This window comes from Galleria mellonella, unplaced genomic scaffold, assembly GCF_026898425.1.
Source record: "Galleria mellonella isolate WM207_F2 unplaced genomic scaffold, CSIRO_AGI_GalMel_v1 utg65, whole genome shotgun sequence".
In the NCBI taxonomy this organism is placed as follows: domain Eukaryota; kingdom Metazoa; phylum Arthropoda; class Insecta; order Lepidoptera; family Pyralidae; genus Galleria; species Galleria mellonella.
Window position 1 is genome coordinate 8,682,999 of NW_026442138.1, and position 21,574 is coordinate 8,704,572.

A 21,574-nucleotide genomic window follows, 5' to 3' on the forward strand; every position below is an offset into this window, starting at 1 on the left:
GTAGAGGGTCACCCTACACCGCGTTTACCCGTACGGGGTGGCCACTTAAAAGCCTTTCTTCCCCATCGATATGAATATGAACGAGTAAATTAATATTATGTATACTTTTTTTTGTCAAATATATTGAAAATTATGCTGAAAACGAATTTTGTTCTTTTTATTATGTCATATTACACTTAAAACAAATACATTTTTGTGTATTATTATATAATTTATCAAAAAGCAAATTAGTTATTATAATATTAAGAAAAATAATTATAAGTGAATCGCTATTTTTGAAATAATACATGACTCCGATTGTCATTCAAGATAGCTATGATCCGCCATGATGTAATATCATTTCTTAATATTGGCTGACTCTAGGTAATATAGTTTCATACAAAAACGTCATTGTTCCAACTAACGCAAGCCTGGTAAAATGTACATAAGTTATTTTTATTGAATCGATAATACAGTGGATTTCGGGTGTAACGACTGTTTTTAATAAATCATTTGTAGCAAATTCCTAGAAATCCCATGCAGATATTGCGACGGAAATTGGCCGCTAAAGAGACAACAAGATTTCTTTTTTTCACAAACATTTCTAACCTTTTGTTTACATCCACACAGATGGTCAGCAAGTGTGGATAGGGAAGCGTGTACGTTTTGGAGTTAAATTTATGGTTTAGTTACAAAGTGATATTCTGAGTAGCACCTTCACGTAACGACTTCCGGATATAACGACGAAAATAAAGTAGTCCCTTCATCGTCGTTATACCCGAAATCCACTGTATATGTATGTAGATACTGTCAAATATAACATGGGGGAGGGGGGAATGCGATTGTTAGTAATGGAGTCTAGCTGACCCATTGCCAGCAATAAACCCCATCAGGTCGACCTCCCTACTGTTTTTCCTGGAAACCATCGTGGTTCATTCTAGTGGAATTCGTCCCGATGGGCTAACTGATCTACTTTCATCATCACCTATCATGCATTCCTCACAAGTGCCCCGCCAGCGTATACCGATAGCGACAGACGGAGTTACAATTCCATTATCATCCGTTAAAAAAATAACATAATTTATCTAATAAAATATAAGTATATAATCTGTAAATCAATTAATCGATTTTAGATATTTATTGCACAATAAAACTTTGTACAAATGGCGAGCTTAATATCATATGACATTCTCGCCAGCTAACCATGTTCTATTTAATAATAGAACAAATCTAAAATTGTTTAATTAATTGAATATTTCGATTTATTACTATTTTTTTCTAACCCCATAAAATACTCATTTTTGTTACATAAGTGATTTTCCATATTCGTCAATATAAGAATGGTGTCAACTCTTAACAGTCATAGCAACGTTCAATCCTCACACTTTGTTCAGTATTGCCAATTTAGTCATTTAGAGCTCAATTAGTTATTTTGTACCTTCTAACTCTTATAATATTAATTTAGTCTCTAGCCGTATGTAAGGCCTAATTTAAGAATAATCAAAACGATAAAAACACAAAAGTAAGTATAATATCTAAAATTTTGTATTTTGTTTATCAAATAACAATCAACTTTTTTAATAAACTTTAGTCCGAATAGCTGAAAATAAGTTGGCTACACTTTAATTCAGGATTTTCTGTCCGCAATCCACATATTTATTCAATTCTTTGATTTTATTTCAGGCTAATGAATAAAATTCTCCTCAAGCTTTCACGCAAATACTAGTATATCATATCTCAAACTTTTTATTCATGTTTATTAATTAACATCAATTTCAGCACCTGAAATCATATATATGTTTATTTAGCTAATTTCCTATGTATCTAAGCCAGTAATAAATGTATAGTAGTCATACATTTATAATTAAAATAATTCAAGGTATTCAAGGGAGTTGAACATGTGATGGTGGCTTGCTCGCTTATAATTTCATTCATTTTGTTCTACACACACAGGCAAACGGTTGCCGCCAGTTAAGATGTTATATTAAATTTTTTATTGATTATAAACAGAGAAGTCATTTATTAAAAAGTAAGAAATTATTAACATATATAAATAATTAAAAAACAGTTAAAACAAAAATAAAACCAGTGAAACAGAATGGTGTAAAATAATAAAGTTTCTCTAAAACATATGAAAATGTCTGAGGTAGTCGAATTTAGAGATATTTTGTTGGCGAGAAAAATGGAAAGTGGGATATTTCAGTTTATGACAAGAGCATGGCACCCTCTCCGAACATTTAATATGGACAAATACTATTCTCCACAAGAATTGAAGGGCATGGTTTTAGATTCGGTGTATCTTGATTCATTTATTGAAGCGGTAAGTTTAATTATAATTGATAATAATAAAGCATTTATCAAATCTTCTAAAATGTTAATATTTTTATACATACTATTTTTTCCTTATCTATCTTAATTAAATTAATTCTTGTAATAAAATAAAAATAAAATGTATGTATTCTGGAAGCATTCTTGGTCAGTCGGTACCCATAGCCTTTTACAGTATTATTCTGTCTATCCTTTGTTTCTTACTCTTGTCTTCGATTCTTTACCTATTGTAACCATGATATAATCACTCCACTCTCTTCAAAGCTGTCCTTTCTTTTCTCCACCTGGTTTATATTCATTAATTGGTACTATACCAGTATATACCATTAGCGCTGGCAATGCAATGTACCATTCCATTATTATTCATTAAAAAATAAATAATATTGTGTTGCCTTTGTTAGTCATTAAGTATATTCCAAGATGTCCTGCTGATTACCATTGTAAGTGTGTGATATAGGATGTCTGTTATATTTTTTCTTATTTCTTATTTATTAATTTTTTCTTGTTATTAGTATGTTTTTTTTTATTGTTTTTTGAAAATTGCAGTTATGTAGGTAATTATTCATTAATAAAAAATCATATATGTCATGTTTGTAATTAATTATATATAATGTACATGTACTTATCCCTTGAAGGGATTTCTTCTATTCAATTTAGATATGTTGTTGGTTGGGAAGGGATTAGAACATATCTAGGTTGACTACAAGAAATCTCTTCTAGGGATAAGTCTACCTATGTACATTTTCATTATAACCCGATATATTTGCTAAAAGTAAATTTACAAAAGTGTATAAATTATATTTTTTTTGCAAAATAGAATAGCAAACAAGTTAACAGAAAATGGTTACAGTCACCTATACACAGGAACAGAACAAATGAATAATAAAAATAATAATTTATATTTTTTTAAATAATAATATATATTTCTTACTTAATATTATTTGGTGTCCCATATTTTTTATGAATCAATAAATTATTAAAAAAATAAATTAGATTTATTTATTTCCCTTACATTATCTTATAATCTACAAAACAGGAGACTGCAAGAAATGGAGGGTGTAAAGTAAAATTGAAAAAAGAAGTTATGAATTATCTTGAAGAAATGTGTCTCGATAAAAAAATGCATGTGATCAGATGGATGGGAATAGCCTTCTTGAAAATATCATTCATGATGAAAATTGGTATATTTGTCAATGAGCCTGCTGTTCTAAAGGTATTTTAATAATCAGATTTTGTTGCATCAACCTAAGTTTCTAGATAAAAATGTCAAAAAATAAGTTATCTATTTATATTTTTTAGTGATCTTTCTCAGACTGCTCATACTATAAATTTAAAATACAATCAAGGAAGTTTTAACCTATTTAATATATATATATATATATATTAAATATTATTTAATTAACTTAAGTTATAGAATAGAAATTACAATAAAATATAAACTATATTTAAACTAGAATATAGTCCATTTGTGTACTTAATTTCATTTAAATTCATCTAGTCATTACATTCTTACAAACATTTATATTTACAATTAATAGGATTGCACCAGTGATAGTAATTTAAGACTTATTTTAAGTATTTAATGATAACTTATTTATATATAGCAAAATATTTAAAAAATTCAGTTTTATTTATAGAGAAAATTGCAAAAAAAATTGAAATAAATAAAATGTTTTATCTATCATCCAGTGCTGAACTTAAATCTCCCTTATATTTTATCATTTTTGCATGACACTTCTGTGGAGGTAAGCATAGTGTTGGGCCACCCTCCACATTAGATGAAATATAAAGATCATAAAACTGTGTTTCATAATTATCATTAGAGTTTTCTGATAATATATGATATATTATCAATATTGGAGCACTCAAGAGTAACATTGTGTTTTAGCTTAGATCATCAATGAAAACGAATCCAATTTTGTTCCTGCCTACACACCGAAGCTATGCCGATTTTTGTTTGATGACATACCTCTGCTATCATTATGATATCGATTTACCAGCTGTCGCAGCCGGCATGGGTAAGTTTTTTTTTTTATTATCACAATTTTTTTTAATGTTTGAAAATGATAGTCACTTGTTAAATAGATTTAGAAGACCAGGGAGGAATTGTAATTCCACGTGCTGTATGATGAAAAAGAATTTATGCAATTTGTTTAATGAATGATAGTGGAATGGCAACTCCACCTGCGCTAACGGTATACGCTAGCGGGGCATCACTGAGGTGAGAATGAAAAGGTAGGTCAGGTATATATATCACAATAGGCTACATCATAATTAATATACTTGGGATTCAACACGATGTTTTCCAGGTGGAATTGAGGTCGTCCTGATTACTAACAATCCCTTTCTCCCCTAATTAATGTCAGTTGACCCATAGTGCACGACGACTGTCACTATGGGTCAACTAGATTGCTTCCAGGGGACCTCATGGTCTAACTATCAATATATCAATTGTTAGCAATGAAATCTTAAATCTCCTTTATCACAGATAATATAATACTATACTAGTACCTTTACTATAAAATCGATTTATTAACTAGTTAATTCCACAGACGTCTTACCAAAATTCGGATAAAAATAGCCAAATCGGTCTGGCCATTCTCAAGTGATGACTTACAAGATGGCATACCTGTCTATTTTTTTTTATGCAACTATAGTGACGAACAAGCATACGGCCCGCCTGATGGTAAACGAATTACCGTAGCCTATGGACGCCTGTAACACCAGGTATGTCACGCGCGCGTTGTTAACCCTTATGGCACCTTAATGGGCCCTTTTTGAGGAACCCCTTGCTGTAGTCTTATTATATAATGGCTTAGAAAATGGCAAACAAGCTGACGGCTCATATGATGGAAAATGGTTATTGTCGCCTATAGATATGAACAGTACTATGGACATAGCAAAATACATTGCAATGCCTATTATAGGAACCTTTCATGCGTTGCTGTTCTTGAATAATTATAATAATCGTTTTCTATTTGTAATTAAGCTATTTAAATTTGAATAAAAAACTAGTTGTTCCGGTCTCTTTGGTCGGTTTTCTTGCTGGCCGTTAAGACATTCGACAGACAAAAAGTAATTGCCTTTGACAAAACAAATGAATACATTGAAGACTGAGGAAGGAAAGATACAATTTACAACAAGAAATTGGTCCACCTATTTGTAGCCTTACGACGTTCAAAATTCCGACCTTTCCACCTTTCACTAGTTTATAATCGCGACTTCATCCGCATGACCGGTATAAAAAGTAGCAAATGTCCTTCACCATCCCCTATGTACGTAGTACGTGTATACCAGAGAAAAACTTTGTACAAAAGTCGATTGCTTTAGTACCTCTGTCCCATTCGTGTTTCAACCGTGAAGCAGTTGTGTTTGCATGGCTGTGTTTCAGTTTGAAGGGTGGGATATGGCGTGAATATACTGGGTACAGAGGAATACACCCGAGTCCTCAGGAATGGCAACGTATGGGGGGTATCATGAGCGAAACAGTATACTCTGTTATGTCCATGGTACTGCTCATGTCTATAGACGACGGTTACCACTTTCCATCAGGTGGTCCGTCAGCTTGTTTGCCATTCTAAGTTGTATAAAAAAAAAATATGGTTAAAACATTAAGAGGTAACAAAGAAACAAAAGATTTAACACACTTTCCCGTTTATAATATTAAGTATATATAGTAACAATAGAAATAATTCCGTCCCTTAAATAAGTAAGTATTAGTACTTACGTGTAAATTAATCCTAGCAATAATGATCTCACAGAGTACATGTAGGTATTAAATGAATAAATTGCTATTTACCTTAACAGTTGTCAGATGCGGTAAGTCCCTACACAAATATTGTGTTATTTGACTTACTTAATGGCGTAGTTGCTGCCATTTAATATAAGTATCTAATTTTGTATTTGTCTACTATACTAGATACTTACAGTGAAACTGGTCGAATGAGTGGAACAAACGTTCTACTATTGAAACTGAACCTTATTCTTAAAGAAATACGGAATGGAAAACGACTTAAAATATTCTGATTTAAAATATTCTGTCATTATTAGCTGACTTCAAAACTATTTTTTTTTTGTTTATTACGTCATACCTCCATCAGTTATAAATTGTTTTGGAATGTCCTATGTTTTATGTGAAAAGATATGACTACAGATTAGTCCCATAGAAATTTTATCAAAATCGGTTCAGTAGATTTTTAAATCAAAGTTTTGCCACATTTGAAGTTGATTTTTTTTAGGTACATAGTCATATACCTATTTATTAGAAATTTTCCATTCTAACAAAATATTATATTAATATGCCTGTAAGTATGATGTTGTCTTTTCACCATAAATTTTGCTATAAATATAAAAATACACGGTAAATCCACCACGTTTGTATTATTTAAACACTTATTTATGTTTACATTCTTAATTATAGATACGTACATATTACACATAGGTGTTGGTACGTTAATGCGCACCTTTTTCAAGGTTTAACAACCCATTCGAATTTTACATACTTGTATTTATATCAATTATCCGAAGTATTGTTTTGAAGAGTTATTAAATCTTTTATGGAAGGGGGCATTAAATAACATTTAATAATAAGATACCGAATGATATTTTTGGTCCATTTTTAATATTAGTTTAAAACTATTATTAAAAATACTTATTGAAAAAAGCCTATTACACACAAAACGGTTACTTGAATGACAAATGTGACGGTGTTTTTTTTTAATGGATGATAATGGAATGGTAACCCCACCCGCGCCATCGGTATACACCGGCGGGGCACCAGTGAAGGATGATAGGTGAGGATGAAGTAGGTCAGTTAGCCCATCGTGACAAATTCAACAAGAATTGTTTACAATGGTTTCCAGGAGGAACCACGTGGAGGTCGACCTAATAAGACATATTGCTAGACATAGGCATATTGTCAAACTCCACTGCTAACAATCCCTTTCCTCCCAATGTGACGGTGTTAGTCGATCATGTTTTTTAATGTTCATATATTTTAAACATACGTTTAAATAAACACACATAATGTTAACAGAAATTTAAAAGAATAACTGTTGAGTTTTTTGACGTCTGTTTAGATGGCCCAACTGACCTAATTCATTCTCACCTATTATCTCTCACTGATGTACCGCCAGTATCATACGCACAACGCAGGTGAATTAACATTCCATTATCATCCATTAAAAAAAAACTTCTAAAATCAATACCTGCCGGTTTTATTATTTATATTATACATATAATGTTTTTATCAATAATAGAAATAATCTTTATTCAAATAGAATTATTTACAAGCTCTTTTAAATCGTATTTTTTTATTATTCTACTGCTGAGCCTTTCGTATTATTTGCACACGAACGTGTTGTCAGTTTCGATTCAACATCTCAAATTAAATCTCTCTTGTTTGAATGTCCTAAAACAGAGATAAAGGGATTATAATGTTGTATTCAAAGATACAATAATGTAGATAGATAAAACTAAACGTGCCATTTTATACGTATGCTAAGTACCAACAATGATGTAACAAAAACTATCTATTGATAGCAAACCTCCTTATAACTCTGGATAGATTTTGGACTATATTTTGGCAGTAGTTTGTAGAGACCCCTTACGGGCTTATTCAATGTGGGACGATCCCCCCCCCCCCCCCCAGACTAGATGGGGTAACGACCCCAAATACATTGCTCTGGATGCAGGTGGCTTGGGATCGTTCCTTAAGGCAGTCTATAGGGAAGGCCTATGTTCAGCAGTGGACAGATAATTTCTGAGATCATGATGATATGTAAATATTGGGCCAAAAAGTACATTATAAGAGATTATAAAAGTCTACTTGGATATTGCACTCGTTTTATTGCCGCCAAGCATTTTATGCGTGCATGTTTGTATTTCTATTAGTGGAGTATGGATATATCAATTAAATTATTGGTTACGGAAACATAATATTATATCTTAGCTCTCCGAAACGTTACGCATCAGGGCTACCATAGCGGCACAGTGCGATGTATTTTGCGATATCTATGTGCTGTTTACTGCCAACCCGCCTGACAAATGTGGCAACTATTGGGAGTATCCCACTTTATGGAATAGGCTTGTGTTCAGCAATGTACAGTCAACGGCTAATATGATGATATTACTATTTGTATCTATAGATGACGATAACCAGATTCCATCAAATAGACCATGTGCTTGTTTGCCAAATTCAAGTTTGTACAGTATGCAGTTTTACGATATCTATTTAAATTAATGTCTGTGTTACATTTCAGATTTCTATTCGATGGCCGTGGTGGGTAAGGCGATGCGGGAGACAGGCGCTTTTTACATTCGCCGGACCCTTGCTGGTGACCATTTGTACGCGGCGACTCTCAAACAGTACGTGAGAACGTTGGTGTCTAAATACCCCAGCCCGATAGAGTTTTTCCTTGAGGGCACTAGGAGTCGCAGTAATAAAAGTCTACCTCCGAAATACGGTATTTATATATTCTTTTGTAAACTATAAGAAATTATTTTATCATTACAATTGGTTTATATTTTAACCGACTTCAAAAAAGCGTTTTCAATTCTGTTGTGTTTTTTATGTTTGTTACCTTCTCACTTCATTAATTATAAACGGATTTAGTTTTTTTTTTTTTCTGAAAATTGCCTGCCAATTTATATCTATACTAATATCATAAAGAGGAAAGATTTGATTATTTGTAATGGATAAACTCAAAAACTGCTTATTTTAAAAATTCTTTCGAAAAGAAAGCTATTTTGTTAAAAATTGTATTTTTGTAGTTTTAGTTGCACTTTCAAACCTAGGCTAGATCACTATTACTTTATAAGATGTGAACAAAACGTTTTACGCAGGTATGTTGTCCATGAGCTTGGTGCCACTATTCGCCCGAGAAGTGTCAGATATCACGATAGTACCAGTGAACCTGAGCTATGATCGGCTGATGGAGCATGGACTCTTCGCGTATGAGCACGTCGGAGTTCCTAAACCCAAGGAGTCCACTGGGGTAAGTTGTACCAACTTAGTATTTATAATAATTGACAAATAATTTGTCTGAATGCTTGCCGAATTTCGATCGTTGTATGAAAATGTATTATTATAATTTAACGTAATTGTGACTAAGGAATAATAAATCAGTATGTCACTTCACGTAAACTGTATATGTACCCATTAAAAGAAAAACAGATGTCAAAAAAATATATGAAAAAAATATATAAAAATTCAAATATGTATATAAAAAAGGCGACTAGCCAAGCTGCTGTAGTCTAAATACCAGTTTCAACTTATGTACAAATATATTAGAATAAGAAATATATGTATTCCATGATGAAAAAAAATCATATACAAAATAACACGAGTTGGAAGATGTTATCTATTCAATTTACTTTTTTGTGTTTTGTCAATTGTTAACTGATTTTGATGATTTTTTTTATTCGAAAGGGAATTAAATTTGCTATCGACTATATATGTATTACTGTTAAATCGATCTGCACAAGATGTTCATTTTTGAATTGTCAAATTCATCGATTAACTTTTTAATCGATACCATACTGATAAATATTATACGAACAATATTAGGGCACAGAGGAATAACAACCGAGTCCTCAGGAGTGGCAATGCATGGAGGGTAACATGGGTGAAACAGTATACTCTGTTATGCCCATGGTGCTGCTCATGTCTATAGGCGACGGTTAACATTTTCCATCAGGTGGGCCGTCAGTTTGTTTATCATTCTAAATTGCTTAAAAGAAAAACATAATGTCTGTGTTTTTCTCGTTGAATTCTAATATGCTCAGTTGTGAAATCAAGTGTTACGTTAAAAACCATAGAAAGAAATGGCGAATACCTGTGTCTGCCCCATTAGATATTATAGTCTTGATTATATTTTTTTTATTTAATATATGGTAGCTTTTACCCGCGACTTCGTCTGCATAACTGGAATATGTTCACTGGCTGGGATAAAAAAGTAGCTTATATAATTCTCCATGTCATATCTATATGAAATTTAATACATATACTTACTTGTGTACCAAATTTGTGTTAGTATTTTTTTAAGTCGATAAAACACCAAGACGTAACAAACAAACAAACTCACTTTCACATTTATAACATTAACTGAGAATTCATATTTTGCAGGGCCTGTTAAAATCGCTGTACAGTCTCAACGACCACTACGGCAACATATACATCAACATAGGCACGCCGCTCTCGGTAAAATCTTACCTCAACAATATACCGAATACGAACGAAATGCTCAAACCAGTAGATCTACAGCAGTTGACACCGGAACAATTCAAACAGGTTCGTTATTTGTATTTTATGTAAATACTAGTTGTTTCCCGCGGCGTTGCCCGCGTGCTTTAGCGTATAAAATAACCTATATATTCAATATAACTTACCGTCTACCAAATTTCATACATTTTGTGTTTAGTTAGTATACTGACTGTTACATAAAATATGATATATATATTTTGACGTAGACAAAATATAGATATCATATTCCAGAGTTTTACCAGAGGGAGACTGTACAAAAGTCGATTACTTGGGTACCTCTGTCCCATTCGTGTTTCAACCGTGAAGCAGTTGTGTTTGCATGGCTGTGTTTCGGTTTGAAGGGTGGGATATGACGTGAATTTACTGGGTACATAGGAATAACACCTGAGTCCTCAGGAATGGCAACGCATAGGGGTATCATGGGCGAAACAGTATACTCTGTTATGTCCATGGTACTGCTCATGTCTATAGGCGACGCTAACCACTTTCTATCAGGTGGGCCGTCAGCTTGTTTGCCATTCTAAGTTGTATAAAAAAAAAAACAATTTTGTCACGTGTATTCGATGATATTATAATAACAGCTGATCTTGTCAATTCTTCTTAGCTGAAATTGCACTCTAAAATTGAGGGTAGAATTTAATTTCCTATTGAGAAATGTTTAAAATTGTTTTATTTCTAGGTGCAAAGTGTTGCCAATCGTGTGATAATCCTACAACAGAAATGTACAGTCGCCACTATATCAAATTTACTAGCTCTGGTACTAATGAGCAGTCTCATAGAGAATCGATTGTTGAGTCTCGACGAGGTATTATCACAAGTGGAATGGATGATCACTGTGTTGAGGACCTTGGGGGCGACGGTATTTGAGAACGACGTGCGTGGAAATGTGAATAGGATATTAGTGGTGCACAGCAAGATGGTGAAACTGGACAAGGAGAGGAGGCTTCGTCTGCTATCCGGTACCCTCATGGACGTGTCCAGAGATGTACAGAAGAAAATGAAAGGTAACGAAATTGGTTTTAGTATAGTATTTTATTATATAAACGTATTACACGACACCATATTATCCTAAATGAACAAAAATACAATATGATTCATGAATGGGATCAACCGAAAAGAAAATGTTCTACTCTCAACGGTTGGCCGCATTATGCCGTCTCACTAAGTGCTTATTCATTCGAGTTTTAAAGGATGCGATGTTATAGAACAAAGGAAATACGTTGAATCTGATCTGATAACAGTTAACGATGTAAGGCCGTAATGTCTTTGATAAATACATAGTTAAACACGAAAATAAGAATAATTTTGTTAAATTTATAAACTCATCATGCATTTATGCAAGATTTTCATCAAATGGAAGTTCATTCTTTTCTTTACACGGTAATATATGGTTGCCTTTTTAAAAATGGCTACAAGTAATTGTTGCTGTAGTTATAGAGAATTGGTTGGTAAATGATGCAACGTATACTAAACAGAAGTTTTTTTTTCTATAAGATAATATAGAGTTGCCTATAAAAAAATGACCGCAAGAATGGCAACTCCTACTTGCGGCTAATTGAGAACAAACATAATGGAAGCCTTGTATTTGTTTTTTTAACTTATCTTTAATTTAAACCAAGTTTCAATAAAAAGCCTTATATCTGCAGAAGTTAGTGGTAGGATCTTATAAAATAAGTCTAGATCTACTCTGGAATGGATATTTTTTCATGCAACTTAGTATGGCAAATAAGTTGCCGGCCCATCTGATAGAAAGATGTAACCGTCGCCTATAAATATATCGCCTATGAAATACAGTCATGCAAACAACTGTTTCACGGCAGAAACATAAATGGGACAGTGATACTCAAGCAAATGACTCTTGTACAGTCTCCCTCTGATGTATATATATATATATATATATATATATATATATATATATATATATATACACATATTTCATCATTCTTAGTATGTTTATTTTTATGTTATTGGGTATTTTTTTTTGATGAGTGAAAATGGTATGGTAATCTCCGCACGCGCTAACGGGATACGCTTGCGGAGCACCAGTGATGGGTGATAGATGAGAATGAAAACAGGCCAGTTAGCCCATCATGATAAATTCATCAGGAATTAACCATGATAGTTTCCAGGGGGAACCGCGAGGAGGTCGACCTGGTTGGGTATATTGTTAGCAATGGGATTCTCCGTCTCCATTACTAACAATCCCTTTCCCCCCGTTATATGTGTATTTATAATGGACATTTAATTTACTTAAATGATTATTATTAATTTATTTAATTTACTTAAATGACTATTATTAACTAGATTATAGTATTTTAAGGAAGTTTGCATACTAGTATTCTGATGAAACATGTAGCTCGAAGTATACACAATTGAATATCTAATGTAACCATGTTTAATGCAAATAAAGAATCAGAATCTATTGCTGGATTTCGTTAGTGATGGTGATGATATCCTATGTATTCTAAAATTGATAGTAATATATATTGGGTATCTTGTTTCAGGTCACATTTTAAAAGCAGAAACAATGGCGACCGCCATACCAATAATACAGTTGCAGTTGTATGTAAATCCGATACTGCACTATTTAGTTCCGCCGGCGATCGTCTTACTCATTGTGCTTAGAAGACCAATCACAAAAGGTAACAGCTATATTTTTTATTAATTAGCTAGACTAGCTTTTACCCACGACTTCCTTCGCGTGATATGTTCAATCACTAGGATGAATAATAGCCTATAAGCTTCTCCATTCCATATAGTACGTGTGTAACAATTTTCATAGTGATTCGTTAAGCCGTTAATTTTAAATGGGTGAATATGGAATAGTAACCCCGCTGGCGCTATACGGCGGTTATAAGCGGTCTAGCGAGGCACCAGTGATAGATGATAGATGAGGACGAAAGTAGGTCAGTTGGCCCATGGTGACAAATTCAACAAGAATTAACCACGATGGTTTCTAAGGGGAACCGTGTGGAGGTCGACCTGATAGGACACGTTGCTAGCAATTTAGCTGTTAAAAAAAAGGAACTTATAATATGTGGCTGCAATACGGAACACTAACTTTGCTAAAATTAAACAAAGATCGTCAAATAAATACTCAAAAATAAATTATTAATTTTTCCAGATGAGCTATCTTCAGATTATCATCAAATAAGGAAACTTTTACGTCATGAATTTTTCCATATAGAAGAAACAGAGGAAAAGGTAAGAAAGATGTTCACTTTTCCATATTATATACTTTAGGAGTTTAATAAAAATAAAAATTTATAAGTTATTAAATTTCAAAAGTTTACTGATAGTCTAATAGAAATTTTAATGCGTGATCAATGCTTTAATTTGTTATAAGAACGTTTCTTTTTTTTCATTTATCGTTGATAAATTGTATATCAAACTTAAACTTAAAACGTGTTAGAATTTTGATAGTTAATACGTACGTTACAATTATTGCTATATTTTAAATACACAATCGGGACTTAACGGGATGAATAAACCTTTGCAGCTAATTTATTAGCCTTTATAGCTTTTTTTATTGCCAACGTTTCAACGCGAAAGTTTAAAATTAACTGTTGCTATATTGTATTTTTATTATTTCTAGACGTTAGCGGAGTCGATAGATTATTGTATACAAAACAATATCATCGCGTCGGTAGATGGTCAACTAGTGCCAGGGAGCGATGAGAGACTGCAGTTCTTGCTCAAGTGGTCCATTTGGCCTGCACTCACCACACTATCTCTCGCTGCTGACATTACGACTGAGGTACTCATAATGATATGTTTTAAAACATGATAATGGAATGGCATCATCAGTGACAGATGATAGATGGATGATGAAAGCAAATAATGGCCCATCGTGACAAATTCATTAAAAATATTTTACTATAGTTTCCAGGTGGAACCACATGGAGGTTGACCTGGGTAACAAAGGGATGCTAGTCTCCGTTACTAATAATCCCTTCCCCCCACTCATTGTGATTAACCTTTTGTGTTTTTTAAGTGTTTGAGTGGCTGTTTCGGTTTGAGGGTAGGATGTAGTAGTGAATTTACATGGCATAGAACTATCACATCATATTTCTCAGACTTGCATCTATCACGGGCATCACAGTAAACTCTCTGTGCTATCCATGGTGCCACTTTCACATTTATAAAATTAATAAGAATGGACCTAAATATATATTTCAAATTTACAGCAAGTTAACTGTGGGCATAAACAAGCTTTGAAGTTGGTACAAGAAAGGGCGGAGCGAAGCGGATGTCACCCGTACTGCCTCAGCCTGGAGAGCATCGGTAACTGTTTGCAGGGACTCGTATTGGGACGCGCGCTAATAAAGCAGAAGGAGTAAGTTTTATTTACATTTATGTTTTTAAAAAATTTTTTCGTAACTTGACATTATCTCTTACATAAATAAATTTTATTTATTGTCTGTTTGTTTATAATGAATAAACTCAAAAACTACTCAACCGATTTTAAGAATTCTTTCAACTATAAATATAGAAAGCTACCATACCATGAAGTGACATAGTATATATATATATATATATATATATATATATATATATATATATATATATATATATAGTATATTCGAAAATTAAATCTACCCGTGCGAAATCGGGCCGAATTACTAGTTATTAATATATAGACGGACTACACTTATGTAATTAAAAAATAAATATAATTTTTAATTTAATTTAATTTATTTATTGGAAACCATAAAAAAATGTCTACTATTGATCTAGATTTAACATAATTTATGTTATGAAAGTAGATTAGTTACGTTTATTAGGTACATCTGTTATTTTAATGCCTAAAAATGCAGTACTGTTTTCGTGATTCACTGTTCATCCCAAAGGCTATCTAGTAGAGAATGCTACTGGTATTAAATCCGCCATTTATACCACATTGTCAATTGGTCAATAAAGTTATTTAAATAAATAAATAGCATAAAGGTTTTTCGTACTGTATTCGTTATGTTTGTTTACTTTACAAGGACTCTTGATGTAGATAGATTAAAATTTATTAATAGATAAAACATTGTCTAAATAACTCTGACAAACCAGTGGTCCAATGGACACGATTAGACAAACCAACGGAACCTTTTTTTTTTAACATCTGGAAAATGCTTTAAGCAGCCCCATACACCTTGTGGGAGGTGAATGGGTACTGTGGGAATCCCCCCGTAAGGTGGGGGTGTACCCACCAAAAACCAGACGATATACCCTCGAGGTGCCATATGTCGGAGACATGGGTTCGCTTTCGCACTCACCACATCTCCGACAAACCAACGGAACCCGAATTGTAATGTAACTGTCCGGGCCCTGCTCAAAGCATTGGAGTACTTACTTACTTATGATATAAATATAGGTTCTTTACAATTTAATTATGGTATATAATATGAAAAAAAAATTTTTTTTTCAGCACTGCAGACACAATTTATCAATTATCACCAGAAGTTATGGAAAAATGTCAACATTTAATCAATACTGTACAACCCAAATTCAAAGTGGCCTTCGATGTAAGCAATTCAGTAATCCTCGATAATACGCATGTATTATGTAGACTCTAATGTGTTTTATGGACTATTTATATTATTACTAAGAAATTTTATATTGTGATAAAAAAAGTTCCCAACTCAATGCCATGAATTATTAAAAATTGTGAATAATTGGAGACACTAATTAAAAAGAAAATAACACCATTTAAATTATGAAAAAAATACAAAACCGAAACCTTATGTAATATAAATAAAATTATATTACGCCGACCCTAAATAATTAGGATAAGAGCAGGAAATTGTCGAATATACAAAATAAAGCTGTATTGTCTTATGATAGCACTTTTGTCAACATATTTGAATAGTTATATTTTTATGAGAATATATTGTATCGCGCGGGGGGGGGGGGGGGGCTGTATAATAGATATTGTAGTAGAACCACGAGAAAAGCAATTCCTCCTATAAGGAGAAAAACAAAAGTTGAAGAATTCTTAATTTTACTATGTTTCAGAGAATTATTTTATAATATTTTATTTTATGTATTTAAAATACTGACATGGTTATTTATTTATGGTTACTGATGGTTATTGATTTTAGGTTAGTATTACTATTTGTATTAGTAAAACAAAACATTTTTACGGCCATTCGATTTGAATATGAACGCCGAGCGCCATTGACATTACCCTCTATATATTTAAAAATTATTTTAATTAATTTTACTAATAAATATGTAATACATATTTATTAATTACAATTCAGATATCAGTATTATAATTTTATAAACAATTTGACAATGGTTGATTTTAAACTTTCGCGTTGTGTACACATATTTTAAATACACAATCGGGTTTTAACGCGATGTAAAAGCTATTACAGGTAAATAGTACCTGCGTACCTGTTTCTTTATTGCCGACGTTTCGACGTGGATTGCAGCACATCGTGACCACGACAGGACCACGGCGTGATGTTATCCACGTTACCTGTAAAAACTTTTACATTGCGTTAAGTCCCGATTGTGTATTTAAAATTTGACATTTTTTTCTGCTTTCAAACACTCGAATTAAAAGTACTTTTAATTCGAGTTAATTAGGTTTTTGTATACAAACTATTATAATAGTGAGACTCAATGATCAACTAACACTATGCTATTGGGAAGTCATTTCCTTATTGCATGAACGTGAAATCGAATACGAAATGCGAATATATCTAGCCTTTGTCTCGAATAATATGAATTTATATTGTATTTAAAAGGTTAATGATTAATTAATAAATTAATAGTATTTATTTATATCAATATAATGCGGACTGCATTATACATTTGTTATTTTCCATAAGCAAGACAAATATTAATTGGAAAAGGCTTTGCACTATAATATATAAAATTTAGCTAATGTAGTGATGTTGACATATAATTTAGTGGTGCCCATGAGCAATACATACCTATACTTACTAGTCGCTGAAATGTAGATTAAATATATATTCTTAGAATATTTGTATTTTAAGTAATTAATAACGGTGATATAATATTGGGGTATTAACACACGGAGCGGTTCGGCGCCGTGCTGTCCTGTGCAAACATTGTACATGAGGCTGGGGGGAGGGAAGGTATCGTTAGTAATAGGGTCATATAGCCCCATTACTTGTAATATATCCTGGCAGGTCAATCTCCACGTGGTTCCCCCTGGAAACCATGTTATCTTATTCCAGTTGAATTTGTCAAGATCGGCTAACTGACCTGCTTTCATCCTCATCAGTCATCTATCACTGGCGCCCCGCCAGTGTATACCGATAGCGCAGACGGGGTTGCCATGTCATTATCACATATTAAAAAAAAACACTGTATATGATATATACACCAGAGGGAGACTTTGTACAAAAGACGTTTGCTTAGGCACCTCTGTTCCATTCGTGTTTCTACCTTGAAGCAGTTGTGTTTGCATGGTTATGTTTCGGTTTTTTTTCTTGATGAGTGATAATGGTGTGGTAACCTCGCCTACGCTAATGGGAATCAAAACAGGCCAGTTAGCCCATCATGATGAATTCATCAGGAATTAACCATGATAATTTCCAGGGGGAACCGCGAGGAGGTCGACCTGGTTGGGTATATTGCTAGCAAAGGTATTTTTAGTCTCCATTACTAACAATCCCTTTTTCCCCGTGTTTCAGTTTGAAGGGTAAGATACTTGTATAGGCAGTGTATTTACAGGATACAGAGAAATAATACCCGAGTCCTCAGGAATGGCAACGCATGGGGGGGTATCATGGGCGAAACAATATACTCTGTTATGTCCATGGTACTGCTCATGTCAATAGGCGACGGTTACCACTTTCCATCAGGTGGGCCGTCAGGTTGTTTGTCATTCTAAGTTGTATAAAAAAAACTATTTTATATATTAATCTGATGTCTTTGTACATAAGGGTGCGGTGCAGCACCGCTCCGTTTATTAATCGGTTTATATTGGTATAATACATTTAACAGTATTTATTAGTCATATAATGGTTTATTTTACACTAACATGAGTATTACAAAATCCCAAGGAATTTATGTGATAGTATTATTTTTTGCGCTTATACTTAAACTTTAGTTTTCTGTAGGTTTAATTATTTATATAGAATTATTTATATAGTCAATTAAGTTGCAAAATTGCTCAATAGTTGCTTAACAATGTTGCTGACTTCAAGCAAATATGTATATACTTTTGTATTGTAATGACAGTTTTCCTTTTTGGACTTCGTACATTGTCAAGTGATTTGAATGTGTTTTGCTACATGTAAATAAAGATGGAGCATCTCAGTCTTACAAGTAGCAATACAGGGTCGAATTAAAAACGTCAACGTATTTACATTCACAAGAAAATTATGGGTCGAACAAACGATTAAAAATGTTGAACCTCCCGAATTAAACCGGCGCGTTATATTATTAAGTTAATATGCGAGACTCAAAAGTTAATACCGTTTTCTAATTTTTCAAATGTGAAATTTTCGGCTTAATATTTTCTATAGCATGCTTTGACTCTTACTGTTACGTACAGCTAACGCGGTCGATTTCACCCTTTATAAACAATTAATGTTTTGCCAAAAATGAACAATGCTATGAGCACTATCTTTAGAAGTAAAAAATTTGTTCATATATAATATCTGGTCATTTATAAAATTATACTGCGAACCGTAAATAATGAATGTATTTGTTTTTATTTTAGTGAAATTTTATGATTGTTTTAAATTAAAAAAAAATATACACGTACCTAATCTTCACAGAGCTTAGGGTAATTTGTAGTTTTTAGAGATGTGATGATAATAAAAATATATGTACCTAATAATGGGACTAATTCTGAAGCACCATTTCTCTGAACCTAATATTTTAGTTTAATAATTTTACAAAATTACCGTTTTGTGGACTATTTCAAACTAAAATTATAATCATTTTGGATTCAATCGATGACTAAGTTAGTTTCTATTGGTCCTTACAATAAAAATTTCATTGTCGTATCAAAATGTCATTTTAATTTTTGAAATAGGTTGCTTCAGAATCGATCCCATTAATTTATTACTTTTTTATAATGCTGGTAGGGAGATCGTAATGGGACATAACAGGACATAGCGACGTCCTGTATATATGCTATGGATAAAAAAATATGTTATTTTCTGGCTTGAAAAAATAAAAAAAAAACTGCTTTGTATTTCGCGTAATTACGAGCAAATGGCTAACGAATTTTAACATTAAAAAATATAGTGTTGTATTCAGAAGTTTTTATTAACATAGTTTGTATTTTCTTGTCCAGCTTTGTTTAACAAAAATAATTGATAAATCTTATACCTAGTACGTATTAGTGTACTAAGTATACCAAGTTTTATTAAATGACCTAATTTTTTTTATTATTTTCTGTATTGACATTTTGTGAAAAATTTTCTTAGTATTATTCTGCAATTTTATTTTTGTTGCATTATATTTAAATACTGGTAAGTATTGCCAGCAAGTTGCGACTATATCATTGGCTCTGATCGATCGATCATCATGAACAAAATTTATAATTTTGACTTAAATCTATTTTAAAGTTAGTTCATATTGGTCATTACAATAAAGATTTCGCTGTGATATCAAATTGAAATTTTAATTTTAAAAATAGCTATAGAGAAATGGCGCCTCTGAATCGACCCCATTGCCTATTTACCGTAATCTTTTAAATACGACGAAACGAAGTAGTCGTTACTGGTTCGTCTTCAGAGATTAACCCTTTAATAATAACAGAGAGTGGAAAATTATTCATTTTTTTTATATTTCAACCGATTCTGTCGCCTAAATAAGTAACATACAAATCTATTGATAGATATCGTTACCCCATGTATACACCTGAGATAGAACGAGACAGTAATGTCTTGTAGTAAAAACGTATTAAACGTGTGTTTGCCACTTCTACTTCACGTTCGATCAGGGCCTGCATTTTAACCAGTATTAATTTGTTATTGATTTTATGTATGTGAATTGCCTGTTGTATTTACTCGTATTAAATAAAACAATATATATACCATTTTTAAGTTTTATTTATTCTTTATCTCTAAAATATACTTGCCCACTTATTTGTTATATGTGGAATTTTTGGTATTATTTTGCTATTCAATTATAATTAACAACACCTGACCTGTGGAATAACACCCGAGTCCTCAGGAATGACAACGCATGGAAGTTGTCATGGGCGAAACAGTATACTCTGTTATGTCCATGGTACTGCTCATGTCTATAGGCGACGGTTACCACTTTCCATCAGGTGGGCCGTCAGCTTGTTTGCCATTCTAAGTTGTATAAAAAAATTAAACTTTTATTAAGACAGTAGGCACGTATCACGTATTTTACGGCCGGCACAGATTATAGTGGTTGGTATGGTTTTTGTAAGTACCTATATACTTTCATTTCACAAAAAAAGAAAATATATATATATATATATATATACAGCAAGAGAGAAGAAACGCCACCAACTTCATCACTAATATGAAAAAAGAAAAAACCACCCCGCAAACCCAGTGCAAACCTAGTGACCCGGAGGTTAATGCCTCCGGAGTTGAAGACGGGGTAGTGGGGTACGCCCCGGGGCCCCTACCTCGCCCGCCCACACCATCTGGCGGGCAAAGAGACGCCTTGTTGTTGTTGTTACTTACATTTATGAATAAATATGAATTTCGTTTCATTATATCAAGCTTCTTGGTCTTTATTTCATTTGCCACTTATTCAGGTATAGTCTATTGGTGACTATTATTTTTTACTACAACTTAAGCGGGTCGCTTAACTTCGTTAACGCATTCAACGCCCTCTATTAAAAGTAATCCGAAGTAACGACATCCATACAAAAATACCTATTTCTAGTTTTTCGATTCTTTAGCTGAGTATGATTTTTCAATTTTTTTTCTTTTAGGGTGGTTACCCTTGTATTATAGAGAACAAAACGGGACAAAAAAAAAAACATTCAAATAAGTCACTTATAGAGTTTTAGCGGGACTAACAAACAGCAATTAAAAA

At 32.7% G+C, this 21,574-nt stretch overlaps 1 protein-coding gene across 1 annotated transcript; it reads left to right on the top strand.

Annotated features, from left to right (window-relative positions):
* The first annotated feature begins 1,595 nt into the window (after positions 1–1,595).
* Positions 1,596–20,591, top strand: LOC113519809 (dihydroxyacetone phosphate acyltransferase). The gene is made up of 12 exons (XM_052900547.1): positions 1,596–2,299; positions 3,344–3,520; positions 4,196–4,325; positions 8,568–8,771; positions 9,151–9,302; positions 10,433–10,597; positions 11,250–11,574; positions 13,075–13,212; positions 13,695–13,774; positions 14,166–14,327; positions 14,758–14,906; positions 15,987–20,591. The coding sequence occupies exons 1-12, from the start codon at positions 2,111–2,113 to the stop codon at positions 16,132–16,134; spliced, it is 2,019 nt and encodes a 672-aa protein (XP_052756507.1). The 5' UTR covers positions 1,596–2,110; the 3' UTR covers positions 16,135–20,591.
* Positions 20,592–21,574: the final 983 nt, after the last annotated feature.

What these genes read in the sequence shown, in the direction of transcription:
- LOC113519809 (XM_052900547.1), top strand. Translation starts at nt 2,111, where the DNA reads ATGAAAATGTCTGAGGTAGTCGAATTTAGAGATATTTTGTTGGCGAGA. An exon ending in TGTACAGAAGAAAATGAAAG is followed by an intron (nt 11,575 to 13,074) that starts GTAACGAAATTG and finishes ATCTTGTTTCAG; the next exon opens with GTCACATTTTAAAAGCAGAA. An exon ending in TAGAAGAAACAGAGGAAAAG is followed by an intron (nt 13,775 to 14,165) that starts GTAAGAAAGATG and finishes TATTATTTCTAG; the next exon opens with ACGTTAGCGGAGTCGATAGA.